At 43.2% G+C, this 16,798-nt stretch overlaps 1 protein-coding gene across 1 annotated transcript; it reads right to left on the bottom strand.

Annotated features, from left to right (window-relative positions):
* Positions 1–2,772: 2,772 nt before the first annotated feature.
* Positions 2,773–12,528, bottom strand: LOC114365306 (uncharacterized). Its single transcript, XM_028321836.1, has 3 exons — positions 8,982–12,528; positions 7,226–7,890; positions 2,773–3,837 (listed from the first exon to the last, which is right to left on the bottom strand). Exons 1-3 carry the CDS (start codon positions 12,439–12,441, stop codon positions 3,055–3,057), a joined length of 4,908 nt encoding a protein of 1,635 aa, XP_028177637.1. The 5' UTR covers positions 12,442–12,528; the 3' UTR covers positions 2,773–3,054.
* Between the last annotated feature and the right edge of the window lie 4,270 nt (positions 12,529–16,798).

Below are 16,798 nucleotides of genomic sequence, written 5' to 3'. Positions count from 1 at the left end.
AATTAGTCATTTATGCTCCTGCAATGGAGACTAAACTTGAATGATGATCCCAATTTCTTCTTTGGTCTATTAGGGGTAGTCGTCCCACGCTGCGCTTTTCACTTTACGATGTGCGTGATAATGATGATGACAATAGTGACTGAGTTTCTTGCGCTGCTGCTTCTCAGCACTGGCCCATTTATTGTCCTGAAGCAGTGGTAGGGTTAATACTGGGATGTGTAAAAGTACTTTTTAAAGCCTATAGTCTGGTCTGTGAGCACGTAGAATTTTGTCCAATGACCCCAAGCTACCCATCCTTATCGCTCGCGCGTAATTGTGTTGCTATCGCGCTCGCACACTCACTGCGGGCGCCCGTCGCACAGTCGCGACAGCAATATAATTACGCGCGAGCGATAAGGATGGGTAGCTTGGGGTCATTGGACAAAATTCTACGTGCTCACAGACCGGGCTTTACTTGCATAAATAAATGAGTTTTATGAGTTTTTATATAACGAATGCTTCTTCTTTTCTCTACAGGAGATGGGTATAGCAATGCGAGCGCGCGCCCGCATCCAGATCAACCTTGCCGTCTCGCAGGTGGTGGATATCAAACAGGTGGCCAACTTCCCTGATATCGTCTTCCCTATACTGTGGTTTGAGGAGGTGAGTTGTTGTTCTGTTTTGTTCTTTTACAGATACTGTTGTTTTGTTTGTCATCTTCTTCTAAATTTATATAACTCAAAGGGGACTGACTGACTGACTGACATAGTGATCTATCAACGCAGAGCCCAAACCACTGGACGGATCGGGCTGAAATTTGGCATGCAGGTAGATGTTATGATGTAGGCATCCGCTAAGAAAGGATTTCACGAAACTCCGCCCCTAAGGGGGTAAAACAGGATCCACGCGTACGAAGTCGCGGACGGCCGCTAGTTTTCTATAAGTTTGAAACAGGTCTTCAAATTATACGATATCGTGTACCCCATATTATGGTTTTTATATTGAGGGGACACAATAAAACCATCGATTGATGCAACGATGATCTTCCAAAAAGACTCGAAAATTGTTCTAATAAATATTCGTTAAAACTGATTTTTATGGACAGTAACATTGGGAAAAAACTGCCCGAATAATCATCATAACTGAATTGGGACAAAAATAGACTGGTGGTAAAATTGAAATCCAAGGAAACAGAAAGGAAAGGAAAGGTGACTAATTCCACCGCCACCCATGGTTCTTCATGCCTCACGTACCTACGAACCGAATCTCGGGAGAACACGCGGGTACTTGCTCTGGGCTTCTTTCCCCAGGGGCTTTGCTTGACTGCCTACAATTTCTTTGTAAAGATTAATCGTAATTTTTTATTGCACAAATGACTAATNGCAATTGGTTTTATGAATTAAATTGCTAAAATATTTTTATAGTCGTGAAAGAAAAGTGGTTCACAATGTGTTAAAGTATTTGTCGAAGAGAAATACTAAGGGTTTGGACAATATTTTCATTGAATAATGTTTCTGACAAAGGTTGTCAAATTGACTGACATGTTTATCGTATAGTACAGTCCACTATGAAAATTAGCTGTGGTTTGTTTCAACTACCTATTTTAAAATTTTTTGTCACTTTCTAAGTGTTGAATTTTATGGGATTGGGAAAGAAGTACCGAGTTTGAAGCGTTCATGAGCAGACATTGCAGTTGAATATTCAAGTTCTGAATTTGATTATTGATGAATAATAAAATAAATTCTACTAGCTCGATTGATGGTTTCATTTAATTTATTTAAAATCAGGTTACCTATAATAATATTTTTTCGTTAATTTATGAAAATATCAAACTAGCCCGTAATCCTGAATCCTGATACATAAAGTTAGTCTATTAATTTAACACAGGTACGACTGTACTCAGTGTTGCACTATCAAATGCAATTGACGCGCCTCTATGCCAGGGTTTTTATGTTCCTGGTCAGGCTATAGATCGATTGAGTGGTTACAAACCACACCCTGAGCACCACGTCGGTGAAAGAAAGCAGGAGAAAATTCTGCGACAAATCATCTTGTGGTAATTTAATAAAAACGGATTCTATTTGCTTCATTCCTTCAATATTTTTATTAAACTTTCATATTTCTCCCGATTCTCAGAAAAATTTCGTTTCCTTGAGAACCACATTTCGCCGAAATGGTTTGTAGAAGGCACTTAATATTGTTAGTCAGTACATTAAATGGTTTTTAATTTGTGCCAAATAAATAGAGTTGAATGTAAAGTAGTACTTAACGTAAAACAAGTTCTTATACCCTCAATACATATTATAATGTGCATATAATATGAATTCTTGTCCGAAATTAATTGAGTCAAGCTGATGCACTATGCTACTGCCATTCATTTGAAGGTCGTCGGTCCATCACGTTGAGATGAGTTTGCATTTATAAATTTTATATAAATTACATATTAACTGATACAGTAGACCAGCAAAAGCTAATTCCTAGGATTTTTAATGAATTTAAGACTTTGTTTTACCCCTTCAGCAGTGAACTATAATACCTATTTTCAATAATCAAGCTAACTTCGTTCAGCAAATATTCACACAAGGGCGTAAATCTGGAATCATGTCGAGAGAAGCCAAATTCATCGGAAACGGAGTTAGCAGATGCAAGCGTGATTCAAAACTCAAATTGATGTTCGCGTATGTTCAGTGAACAGCGCCGCCACAAAGCGGGAAGTAAATTCGCTTTACCTTCGTTTATTACGTTGCCCTTTCGTAGTCACTTGTTTACTGCGTGAAGATCACTGGTCTAGTTGTAGAAGACAGGACGCGGGGTTGATTAACGTCGAAGGGCAGGTCAGCAAAATGAAACACAGGGCTCGATCCAAACGTGACAGTAATAGCGTGTTCAAACGGCGACTGAGGCATGAGCTCACACAATCACAGCAACGGACAATTGTTATCTTTGTCTCGCTCACGCCCCAGTCCATCTTACTCTAATAACAATAGACAATAGTTACTTTGTATAGAAATTCTACTACAAAAAGGTTCTACCGTTAACATTCCACCCCCTGGTTGAGGGCTTAAGTCCGAAACATTACATATTTGACGTAGGTAGAACCGCGATCTTTGTAGCTGGTCGCCGTAGCACTCCATGGGAAGTCCGCACGTCCGCAACTCGAACCTGCCCGTCCGCGCCAGGATACACCTTTTCTATTATCCCGCGCGGCCACACGTTGCGGGGTAGAGCACCGTCCACGACGATCACGACGTCGCCTGGCTGAAGCGGTGGTACTGCTTCCGTCCACTTCTGGCGTGGTTGCAACGTAGGCAGATATTCCTTTAGCCACCGTGCCCAAAAGATATCAGCCAGCGCCTGAGCAATTCTCCACTGTTTACGACTGCACAAGTCGGTCTTGACGAAGTTTCCCAGACGCGTCGCATTTGAGGCGGTTCCCAGCAGCAGGTGGTTAGGTGTAAGCGCCACTGGATCTCTCGGGTCAACAGCCACGTGCGTCAACGGACGGCTGTTGATTATGGCTTCTATTTCCGCTAGCACCGTTTGCTCTTCTTTTGGGGCTCGCTCCTTCAGGGTGGCTTTTAACGCGGCCTTCGTGGAACGAACGAGCCTTTCCCAGCACCCGCCCATGTGTGGTGATGCCGGCGAGATGAAGCTCCACTGGATGCCCTTCGTGGTTGCCTCTTCTTCGAGTTGTCGATCCAAATTTTTAAACGCGGTTTTCAGTTCACGGTCGGCATTTATGAAGTTCGTTCTTCGGTCCCTATATATCATCTCTGGTTTACCTCGACGAGCGATAAACCTTCGCAGTGATAAACCTATGACTGCTGAGTCAGCGCTGAGTGATACGGCGCTCTCCAAGTGTCTCCAATCTTTGTTGAGGGCGCGTAGAGTTTCCCCGTGGTACTTTATTATCGGGCCCGATGTTTCTGGATTTGCTGCGAGTGTATGACGACATATTCTTCGACGATCCGATTCTCGAAGGACCACTTTGTAGAAGACAGGACGCGGGGTTGATTGACGTCGAAGGGCAGGTCAGCAAANCATTCAATATAATATTTAAACTTTAAAATATTTATAATTAAAATAAAGGGCGGCGGATTTCCGGACGGCCCCGGGCGGCGAAAAGCCACGCTACGCCACTGCTCACGCCCCAGTCTATCTTACTCTAATAACAATAGACAATAGTTACTTTGTATAGAAATTCTACTACAAAAAGGTTCTACCGTTAACATTCCACCCCCTGGTTGAGGGCTTAAGTGCGAAACATTACATATTTGACGTAGGNTTTCTAACACGTATGTATTTTTTTCCAATCGTTTTAGCAATTAATTCTCACTGAATCCGAAATTCAAATACCACAAATTTTAACACTACCAATTTTTTATCTTTCGCAATCGCTATGTCAAATATCAGTTAATTTTTTTTCAAATCTACCTTCATTTGCGTTTTTTTTATTTTTATTATGATGTTTTCTTTGATATTAGCGTACGTTCAGAAACGCTTATAATATGTGTTACTTTTTATAATCAAAAAAGTACTTCGTAGACATATGGCAACACTATGCATTTAAGGGTTAAAGTTTCGAACGTAGGAGTTAGCAGTCGCGGGTTTGATTCCCATTGAGAAAATAAAATTGGTCTTGAACGTTTACCTAATAATACGTGTAATGTAATGTATTTATAATTTAAATAAGTTTTGTATTTCAATTCAATGTTTATCTTGCTATCTAGAAATCTTATTAAGCTATTAGTTTTGAATTTGTAGGCAATTGATTTTTTATCTCTAACTAGGTACTTTATTTAAAATAGCTAATAAAGTCAATTGCTGTGTAAAGTAAGCATAATTNATTAATTATACACATATTTTCTACTTTGCGGAACATTTGCACGAGAACGGTTTGTTCAAAACATATGAATTTGGTCTTATTTAATGCAGGATTAAATGCCCTTCAACCGTCAGGAAGACCACTTTTCGATAGGGTAAGTCCTTTACGCGGTATAAGTAACCGGAATACCGAAAAAGCGCCCCTTTCGGGGGCCCCCACCACTTAAGCACAACTCCGTCGAAGTCGAAAACCTAGGAGAATCTTTATGGGCAACTAATGAAGCCATTAAAGCACTAAAATCTTTAGTAGGAATTATTTCCGATTTAATTCATTTTTGTGTTTAATTCTACTGGCCTATATATGTTACGGTCAAAGTGATAAATGTGAAAATTATGAATAATCGCCGGTTATTATGAATAATTACCGCATGATTTGGTTAATGTGATTAATATGAGGTCATTTATGTGTGTATAAAACTAAATAGGCGGCTTAGGGGTGGCCCAAGGGCCCCCCCCCGCCGCACCTTAACCTATTTTTCACTTTAAATCAAAACATTATGTTATAGGCATCATGGAAAAGTAATATTATNCCACGTAATGCTAGATGAGACATTTGTGTGCTAATCGTGATGAAATCGAGCATTACGGATATTCAAACACTCGTAAGAATACAACAGTATTGGTTTCCTAAACAAAAAGTGCAAAGATTCTGTCAGAGTTTGTTGGTCCCTATAAATTGACAGAAATTTTAGGAAATACGATACATAGGATAGCTACTGGTGTTCTAAGTTTAAAAAAAAAAACATTATGATCCATTATACAAGCTTAGATTCATGTTTAGGCCTTTGAAAAACATATTTCTGATGTAGTAAAGTGATAAATAAATAATGAACAGTATGCTCTTTAAGTAGGCATATTATTATGCTCTCTGTGGGCAATTAAAGTAAATGTTATAAGTTGTAGAAGACAGGACGCGGGGTTGATTAACGTCGAAGGGCAGGTCAGCAAAATGAAACACAGGGCTCGATCCAAACGTGACAGTAATAGCGTGTTCAAACGGCGACTGAGGCATGAGCTCACACAATCAAAGCAACGGACGATTGTTATCCTTGTCTCGCTCACGCCTTAGTCTATCTTACTCTAATAACAATAGACAATAGTTACTTTGTATAGAAATTCTACTACAGAGGTTCTACCGTTAACATTCCACCCCCTGGTTGAGGGCTTAAGTCCGAAACATTACATATTTTACGTAGGTAGAACCGCGATCTTTGTAGCTGATCGCCGTAGCACTCCATGGGAAGTCCGCACGTCCGCAACTCGAACCTGCCCGTCCGCGCCAGGGTACACCTTTCCCNCAGTTGAATGTGTGTGTGGGAGCTGTGGTGGGGGAAATGTGGGGACACTGGTTCTCGTTGTAGTTACGCGCGACTTCATATCTATTCTCTTTCTATGATCTGAGGATTTTATCTATTATTTATAGATACAAGCTGGTGAGACGTCATGAATAAAAAAATAAACTTTGTAAAAATATCAGGGCTAAAGAAAGGCCGCAAAGAGACAAACAAAAATGTTGCCTGTTTGTTCAGATACAAAACAAGCATCCGTTAAAATAAGACCATAATTCTATTTGCTTTTCAGTGGCTGTAGAAAACAGGACGCGGGGTTGATTAACGTCGAAGGGCAGGTCAGCAAATGAAACACAGGGCTCGATCCAAACGTGACAGTAATAGCGTGTTCAAACGGCGACTGAGGCATGAGCTCACACAATCAAAGCAACGGACAATTGTTATCTTTGTCTCGTTCACGCCCCAGTCCATCTTACTCTAATAACAATAGACAATGGTTACTTTGTATAGAAATTCTACTACAGAGGTTCTACCGTTAACATTCCACCCCCTGGTTGAGGGCTTAAGTCCGAAACATTACATATTTTACGTAGGTACAACCGCGATCTTTGTAGCTGGTCGCCGTAGCACTCCACGGGAAGTCGGCACGTCCGCGACTCGAACCTGCCCGTCCGCGCCAGGGTCCAGGGTACACCTTTTCCATCATCCCGCGCGGCCACACGTTGCGGGGTAGAGCACCGTCCACGACGATCACGACGTCGCCTGGCTGAAGCGGTGGCACTGTTTCCGTCCACTTCCAGCGTGGTTGCTACGTAGGCAAATATTCTTTTAGCCACCGTGCTCATGTGTGGTGATTCCGGCGAGGTGAAGCTCCGCTGGATCCCCTTTGTGGTTGCCTCTTCTTCTAGTTGTCGTTCCTTTTTAAACGCGGTTTTCAGTTCACGGTCGGCGTTTATGAAGTTCGTTCTTCGGTCCCTATATATCATCTCTGGTTTACCTCGACGAGCGATAAACCTTCGCAGTGATAAACCTATGACTGCTGAGTCAGCGCTGAGTGATACGGCGCTCTCCAAGTGAATGGCCTGCGTGGTTAAGCATGTCAGGACCACATCCCAGCGTTTCTCTCGCCTTCTCCCGATGGTAACCTCCATGGGTCCGAAATAATCGATGCCGCACTGAGTGAAGGCCCGCCTGTGATGCATCATCCTTGCTGTTGGAAGGTCTCCCATCTTTGGCGGTGTTGGGCGTGCTTTCCGCACACGGCAAAGTTGGCAGTTCTGCGCCACTCGTTTTACTGTCGGCCGCAGCTTGATGATCCAGAACTTTTCACGGAGCAAATTTACCACAGTCTCATTATTACCGTGAAGGCTTCGGCAGTGGTAATGCTGTACCAGTACCTCGGTAGTTCGATCTGGGCCGTCCAGAATGATGAGGTGGCGTTCTTCGTAGGGAATATCAGCGGTCCCCAGCCTTCCCCTTACGCGTAGCAGTTCGTCTTCATCGAGCATTGGGTCCAAATTCTTCAGGCAGCTCTGCGAAGGTAATGGCTCGCCCATCTTGATCTTTTTCAGGTCCAATGAAAATGCCGTCTTTTGCGACTGTTTGATCAAGTAGGTCTCCGCTTCATCGATCAATTCTCCTGTGATAGAGCCGGTCTTCGTCTTCGGTCGGCGCAGCCACGCTAGTACACGCGCAGTAGTACGTACGGTGCGTGTCCACGAAGAAAACCTCGTGACATCTATCGTCGGCTCCAGGGCTTCCGCTGTCACGCAAACTGGCATCGTNTGGATCTCTCGGGTCAACAGCCACGTGCGTCAACGGACGGCTGTTGATTATGGCTTCTATTTCCGCTAGCACCGTTTGCTCTTCTTTTGGGGCTCGCTCTTTCAGGGTGGCTTTTAACGCGGCCTTCGTGGAACGAACGAGCCTTTCCCAGCACCCGCCCATGTGTGGTGATGCCGGCGAGATGAAGCTCCACTGGATGCCCTTCGTGGTTGCCTCTTCTTCGAGTTGTCGATCCATATTTTTAAACGCGGTTTTCAGTTCGCGGTCGGCGCCTACGAAGTTCGTTCCTCGGTCGCTATACATCACCTCTGGTTGACCTCGACGAGCGATAAACCTTCGCAGTGCCATGACTGCTGAGTCAGCGCTGAGTGATGCGGCGATCTCCAAGTGAATGGCCCGCGGTTAAGCATGTCAGGACCACACCCCAGCGTTTCTCTCGCCTTCTCCCGATAGTAACCTCCATGGGTCCGAAATAATCGATGCCGCAGTGAGTGAAGGCCCGCCTGTGATGCATCATCCTTGCTGGTGGAAGGTCTCCCATCTTTGGCGGTGTTGGGCGTGCTTTCCGCACACGGCAAAGTTGGCAGTTCTGCGCCACTCGTTTTACTGTCGGCCGCAGCTTGATGATCCAGAACTTTTCACGGAGCAAATTTACCACAGTCTCGTTATTAGCGTGAAGGCTTCGGCAGTGGTAATGCTGTACCAGTAGCTCGGTAGTTCGATCTCGGCCGTCCAGAATGATGGGATGGCGTTCTTCGTAGGGAATATCAGCAGTCCCCAGCCTTCCCCTTACGCGTAGCAGTTCGTCTTCATCGAGCCTTGGGTCCAAATTCTTCAGGCAGCTCTGCGAAGGTAATGGCTCGCCTATCTTGATCTTTTTCAGGTCCAATGAAAATGCCGTCTTTTGCGACTGTTTGATCAAGTAGGTCTCCGCTTCATCGATCAATTCTCCTGTGATAGAGCAGGTCTTCGGTCGGCGCAGCCACGCTAGTACACGCGCAGTAGTACGTACGGCGCGTGTCCACGAAGAAAACCTCGTGACATCTATCGTCGGCTCCAGGGCTTCCGCTGTCACGCAAACTGGCGTCGCTCGAAGCTCGATGTTTGCGTCAGGAGTGCATTCAGCAGCAGCTTCCATAGGCCATTCCTCTTGTGGTTTGCGCAGGAATGCCGGCCCACTAAACCAGATGGACTTATCTTGCGACCATCCCGCACGAGTGGCTTCGTCTGCTGGATTTTCTGCAGTCGGAACCCAGCGCCAATCGTCTATGTTCGATTTTCTGTCGATCTCAGCAAGTCGATGTGCGACGAAAGGTTTGTACTCCCTCGGGTTCGACCTTATCCAAAACAACGTTGTCTTCGAGTCGCTCCACAACGTCGTTTTTATGATGTCGAAGTCGCTATCCTTTTTTACTGTCTCGGCCAATCGACAGACTAGTACCGCGGCTTGTAGCTCGAGCCTCGGCATTGAAACTATCTTGATGGGTGCGACTCTCGCTTTTTCCGCTACGAGCGCGACGTTTCTACATTCATCCACGAAGTACGCGACGGCTGAGTATGCTTTCTCGCTTGCATCTCCGAACACGTGTAATTCTACAGCCCAAGACCTCAGTCCGTACCATCGCGGTATCTTAAGATCTTGCAATTGTCGCAGGTCACTCAACCACTTGCTCCAGTCACGGAAACAGTCTTCGTTCAGAACTTCGTCCCATTGCGTTCCCGCTCGCCATATCTTTTGCATAAGAATCCTGGAGCCAATTGACAACGGGCAAATGAGTCCCAGTGGGTCAAAGAGACTCATTATGAAGCGCAGAAACTCTCTCTTCGTGGGCACTTCATCGCCATTCACCATTTCGGAACGTAGCCTCTTGAATGACAGGTCAAACGCAAGGGTGTCTTCGCTGGTTATCCATATGAGGCCAAGGGTTCGTTCGGTTTCTCCTCCAAGTTTCGACAAACTGACACTCTCAACGACGCTTGGTAGTTTCTCTCGGAGTTCGTTATTGTTTGTCGACCACCCCCTGATGTTGAAGTTACCGTGGCGATGGATTTCGGTAATTTCTGCGATGAGCTTCAGTGCAGTGTCTACGTCGTCCGCGCTGTCGATGTAATCATCCATGTAGTGATGTTTCTTTATTGCTTCAACTGCTTCCGGGTATGTACCTTTGAACATGTCGGCGTTCTTGTTCAGCACGAAGATAGCGGACGTTGGCGAAGACGCGGCACCGAATATCATTGAATCCATCACGAAGATGTCGGGTTGTCGTTCTCTATCCATGCCTCTCCAAAGGAATAATTGTGCTCCCTGATCTTTTTCCGTGATCTTTATACGTAGGAACATGTCCTCTATGTCTGCAGTGACTGCTACTGGCTTCGATCGGAACTTGAACAGTACTGACAGCATCGGGTTGAGTAGATCTGGACCGCTAAGTAGGTTATCGTTGAGCGATGTGCCTTTGTATGTGGCGGCAGCATCGAAAACCAGCCTCAGTTTCCCAGGTTTATTCACGTTGGTCACGCCGAAGTGAGGAAGGTACCAAGTAACCGATGTGCTGATGGGTTCGGCAATCTTCTTAGCGTACCCTCGTTCCACTAATCGATTCACTTGAGCAGTGTATGACTCGGCGAACTCTGGATTGCGGCCCATTTTCTTTTCGATCCCACGCAATCTTTTCTCGGCGTCTCTGTAGTTGTCAGGTAAGTCAACGTCATCTTTTTTCCACAGAAGACCGATTTCCCATCCCTTGTCGGTGAACTTCGCAGTATTCTCGAGAATTGTTGTAGCCCTGACGTCCTCAAGATTATTGCGCTTCACTTCTGTGATTCCAATTGAATCCAATTCGAATTGCTGTTTGACCAATTCGTTTAAGTCGGAAACGTGGTTGACGGATTCAGTGTTTCCCATTTTTCCAATTGGACCGTGTAACACCCACCCTAATTCAGTGAGGGATGCCACCGGCTGTCCGGACTTTCCTCTTCGGACATCGCCTCCAACGATAAGCTCCCAGTTGTCCTGTCCGATCAACAGCAGAGGCTCAGCGCTCTTCATCGCGGTGCAGCCCAGACTCCGTAGATGCTTGCATCGACTTATCACTTCCTCCGGTATGGTCTGTGGCGGCAATCTGATTCCGTTGATCGTGCGCATAGTTAGCGTGTGGCTTTTATTGCTAGGCCCACGTAATTCCACTCTGACGCTTCTCGATCCCCGGTCAATGACTGAATGGCCACCAGCACTAACGATGTGCAGCGGTGACTTCGGTCCGTCTATGTTGACCGCCATTGAGCTATCGATTAATGACACCGTGGCGCCATCGTCTAGTAGTGCGTACGTTTGTTGCTCGATATCACCATTTTTCACTGTCACCGGTATCACTTTCAGCAACGATTTCATTCGTTTCTCGCCTAAATTCGTCACTTTTTCGGCTGGTGGCGACTCGTCGGGCTCGTCAGTTGTCGGTTTCCTCATCACGTGAAGCAACTGATGGTGATTATATTCGCACTTGCCGCACTTTTTCGCTCGGCACGACAGGCGATTATGTTTCCTCACCAGGCACTTGAAACAAAGTTTATGTTTCTTAACTAAGTCCCACTTCTTATCAGGTTCCATTTTCACAAATTCACTGCAGCTTGGCAACCGATGTTGTCCTTCACACAACTCGCACACTACTTCCGGTTCTTTTTCAGTGACTTCCATCACTTTGTGTACTATACGGTTCGGTTGACGTGCAGTCGACGTATTTGCTGGCTGTCTACTTTGGTACGTAGACTTGGGTAGGTTCGGCTTTGAAGGTGCTCCACCCATGTCAGTAGACACCAAAAACGCAGCTGTGTCGGCCAGCTCTTCTAGGAAATCCACTAGCACAGTTAAGGTCGGTGACACTCGCAAGTCGATGTTCACTTCCGATGAAACTCGCCGGGCAAACTTGCTGTATTCCGTGCGTTGTGCGGGCGTGAGCTTGTCTAATAACTCCCGCACTAACTGAGGGTTGTTCAAGTATCCGTCCGCCTTTATGTTCTTCAATGTAGACACACATGAACGGACTGCGGCACTAAAGTTTCGTAGTGCTACACTATCGTTATCAGCGACGTGGGGCAAGCTTCTGATTTTCGCCATTGCACATTGAAGTAACGTATGCGGGTTTCCGTATGTTCGATCTAGCACTTGTATTAACTCGTTCGGGTTCGTGCTAGTGCGGAGCAAATCTTCAATGAGCTCCTTAGCTTTGCCTTGCACCGCCATTTGAATTCTTGCCAAGTTTTCCGACGGCTTGAACTCGTACGTGGCCGATGACTCCTCGTATCTCCTCTTGAAGAAGAGCCAGTCTGCAGGGTCCCCGTAGAAGTTTGGCAGCTCGTAGAAGGCGCGCGGTGTAGGACGCGGCTTCGCAATTGAATGAAGTGCAGCGGCCAAGTCTTCGATCGGCAAACGGCGCTCCCTCGACGTATCGCGACGCTCTTCCGCCGCAGGCACGTGTATCGCTGCTTGTCGTCGCGGCAACTCCATGCGAGGGCGATAAAGTGTCTCTTCTGCAGCGTTGAAGGGCGATTTCTCGACCCACTCCCCAACAAGCGACTCACGGTTTCGTTCGGGTGGTTCNATAACTGATTACAGGAATTTACACATATTGGTTGGTTTTTATTTAACAAGGTGAAAATCGGTTCAGCCTTTTTGTTATAAGACGTTATTAATGTCTCACAATTAGTGATCGAACAATAAAAGCATTAGTTTTTGAAATAATAAGTGTATGTGTGTGCGTGTGTGATATACTTCAATTGTGCACCGTTTTATCATCAGTCGTTGAAAGAACAGGTATGTTTTCATGTCAATAATTTAAATTGGGGAGGCTAAAATTGACATTTTAAATTGACATTTTCTTAATTATTTGACATACTATTGAATCCTGTAATTTTTGCACGTCTGCGAGCAGACTAAACACATGATCCTATTTAATATTGTCACCCTGTATAACTGTGTTTTTGGCAAATAAACGTTTTGAATTTGAATTTTTGAATTTAAATCGCGACGCCGTTTTTAAAGGCGTCGTGAGCTAGCCTTCCCAATTTATTTACTACTAGTGGGTACTAGGAAAATTAACTTACTTAAACCCACCCGCAACACAAAATGTAACAAGATCTACAAAAATCACAACGCAAGAAACAGTACGAAAGTCACACGCACGGCATCGACACCATGAATTCGCACAAAAAAACGGACGGACAGATTACGATAACGGTCATCAGAGGACGTGCTAGAGACATAATCCTAACACGCAACCGTGGGATGAGACATGCAAAAAAGAAACCGGAACCGGAACCAGAACCAGAACCCGAACCGGAACCGGGAAACGACACAGCGGACTGGACTCGGTTGGAAACGGACTGGACCGAAGTCCTACAAATCGACCTGGACCGATACCTGGATCTTGACCAAGACTTAGACCCGGACGTGGAACTGGACTGGTCCAACTCCGAGACCGAACCAGCACAGGCGGAAGACCAGCCCAAGAGACACCGCAAGAAGAAGCGCGGCAAGAAGAGGTGCAGGAGCGGCAAGCCGAGGAACAGACATCGACCAGCAAGCAGGAGGATAGAAGTGATCCAGGCCAGTACCTTTTGACCTTAAAACCATTTAAAGTACATAACAATTATCTAGTCTGTTCTCGTTTAAGTAACTTCCTCAGTATTTAAAAACAAGTCAATAATATATAAGTATTAATTAACATTACATAGTAACCCTGTATAATCTAGATCATCCAGTTCTTGAATCTAATCTCGTTTAAGTAACTTCCTCAGTATTTAAAAATAAGTCAATAATATATAAGTATTAATTAACATTACATAGTAACCCTGTGTAATCTAGATTATTCAGTTCTTGAATTTAATCTCGCTAAATATCACATATCAATAACCTATAAGTATTAATTATCATTAGGTAATAACCACGTATAATTTAAATAGTTAAAGTGTTCTAGTTTAATCTCGTTAAATAACTATTGACGCAAATCGCATTGTTATTTACTCGTAACTCGCAACTTAAACTCACATAAATAACAAACCAGTTTGTTACGCGCCAATAGTACTACCAGTTTCTCGATAACTTTTAAATAGTAAACAAACATTCCATGAACGATTCACCGAGCGAGCTCATTTGCATATTATTTTATTTTATTTATTTAATAGGACAACCAACAAGACATACACTGGAAGACAATAATTATCAGTGAAACGTATTTTTTCTATACGCCATACACAGGCGATCAACAGCACTCGCTTACTAGATGAATCATAACTAGATTTTACCTGCCTAATGTTTGCGCCATTACCTTGTATAACTTTTAATAATTGTAAAAATCATTAACATCAATCAGACACCTATTCTGAGTATGCTAATTTAAATAATTAAACTAGTACACTAGAAATAATAATAATAAGTGCCATGTATACTATTATTGTATTAAAGAAATATTTCAAGCAATAATTGAATATTCGTTATAACAAAATAAACAACTCGTTAAATTAGTTCATTAGTTAATTGTAAACAAAAGGCCAAAGATATCTTAATAATATTGTTTTAAAACTAAGTTAGCTAAAATTAGCGTTTAATTAGTTCATTGTAAGCAAAAAAATTAAAGGTATCTTNAAATGAAACACAGGGCTCGATCCAAACGTGACAGTAATAGCGTGTTCAAACGGCGACTGAGGCATGAGCTCACACAATCAAAGCAACGGACAATTGTTATCCTTGTCTCGCTCACGCCTTAGTCTATCTTACTCTAATAACAATAGACAATAGTTACTTTGTATAGAAATTCTACTACAGAGGTTCTACCGTTAACATAAGTAATAGTAGGTATTATCTAAGGAAAGTTATTATGTAAAGACTGCTGTACCCAACAGTGTGTGCAAACATTATTCTGATGTAGTAAAGTGATAAATAAATAATGAACAGTATGCTCTTTAGGTAGGCATATTATCATGCTCTCTGTGGGCAATTAAAGTTAATATTATAAGCAATAGGTATTATCTAAGGAAAGTTATTGTGTATAGACTGCTGTACCCAACAGTGTGTGCAAACATAATTCTGATGTAGTAAAGTGATAAATAAATAATGAACAGTATGCTCTTTAGGTAGGCNCTTTGTCTCGCTCACGCCCCCAGTCCATCTTACTCTAATAACAATAGACAATGGTTACTTTGTTTAGAAATTCTACTACAGAGGTTCTACCGTTAACACCTACTATAGCTGTAAAATAACATTAATAGCTTCAGTTGTAACCCACTCTGCTCTTTCATTTCGTACCGATCTTTTCAGTTTTGGGCGTCTTCTGTTTATTTTTATATTAAAATCGAGTTTCGTTTAGATAAATAAGATTTTACATTTCTCTCTTTAAAATTCTAAGCTAACAGTAAAAGCGAGGGTTAAACAATTAATCCACTAACCCGAAAACGTAACCTCCAAAAGATAATCCAGCGAAAACAATTAAATTCGTTTCCTTTGTGAGTCTTCGCGGCATAAATCTCCGTGAGTTTTAAAACTGACTGGGCGGTGATAAATGACCGCGCGGGCAGCGGATAAGGCGCATCTTCTTTCGCCTCACTCTTGTTCTTGTGGTTAAAGACTGGTAATGTTTGTGGGAATCCGTTCCAAACGCACAGCACCATGATCTAACGCAGCTCATAGTAGTTGTATTCAGTGGTGATCTTATAGTTGTCCAACACTGAACTGTTCCAGTTATGACATTCTCAGGAGGGCGTAACTATACTACATACTGGGTTATTAGTTTCTGATTCTTGCCAGTTGACATTTAAAAGTTTGACTATAATAGGAAATGTCCATGGCATTTGGACTTCATTTTCAGTTAGATGTAGGTACTGCGTAGAAGTGCATCACAAACATCTTAGCTAGATGGAGTGGTTCAAAAATTACTCTGGCTATCAGATGTGGCAAAACAACTTTCAAAAGCTTTTTCATCAGTTAGTTGCTTTTATGATTTACTCAAGAGCTTGCCCCAGTCTGGGACATGACTGTGATCAATTTATAGAACGCTACCAAACGAAGTGCCACCAGTGTAGATAAAAATATTTACTTTATCCCATAACTTTATGCGGACAAAAAAGAAAAAGAAAACCATAATCCATCTAAACACTATATGGACAATACCATCAAACATGCGGTCCTTATTAGACTTTCGTTATAACTTTACGAGCATACAAGTATACATGAGAGAAATACTGAAAAAATAAAAGAAATGAACGTGTTTTTACTACAGCCAGTAAACAGTAAGTATCCGTTGTTCAGTTTACGAGAGTATACTGGTACAACCATAATATTATACGCTTTCTTTTAGAATATAACTTCTAAGCTAGAAAATAAAGTAAAAGGGCATAAATCTTAGTGACGAGTTTTGGAAGAAGCGTTGATAAATGGCGAGCGCGGGATAAGGGCGCGTCTTAATTTTACTCTAACTTGCTTTACGACTTGAAGTCTGCGTGGTGACGAGAGCACTGGTGTGCAGCTCTGAGAAGTAATTCAGTGGGGGTCAATAAAAACTAAGGCTGTGCAAAATAATGATGAAGAATAGCTAGTTATTCTAGCAACAGTTTTGAGTAGGTACCTAAGTTCGCAAAATCAAAATCGAAAAGTGTAAAGTTTACTGTTCTATTGTCGTACTTGCAAAACCAATCCATAATAATATCCATCATGATCATGAACGAGTATAATATGATATTCATACATATTGGGCTTGGCTCGATACACCATTAAGAAGGCGACGTTGGGAACATGACGCTATTCCTAAACCTACTTTTATTCCGTTTGTTTTTCCATCTCTCTCGCTCGATCTGTTTAGAGCGAGAGAGAC

This window comes from Ostrinia furnacalis, unplaced genomic scaffold, assembly GCF_004193835.3.
Source record: "Ostrinia furnacalis isolate ACB-3 unplaced genomic scaffold, ASM419383v2 OfSCF7582, whole genome shotgun sequence".
Classification (NCBI taxonomy): domain Eukaryota; kingdom Metazoa; phylum Arthropoda; class Insecta; order Lepidoptera; family Crambidae; genus Ostrinia; species Ostrinia furnacalis.
This window is presented reverse-complemented; position numbering and strand designations above follow the sequence as displayed.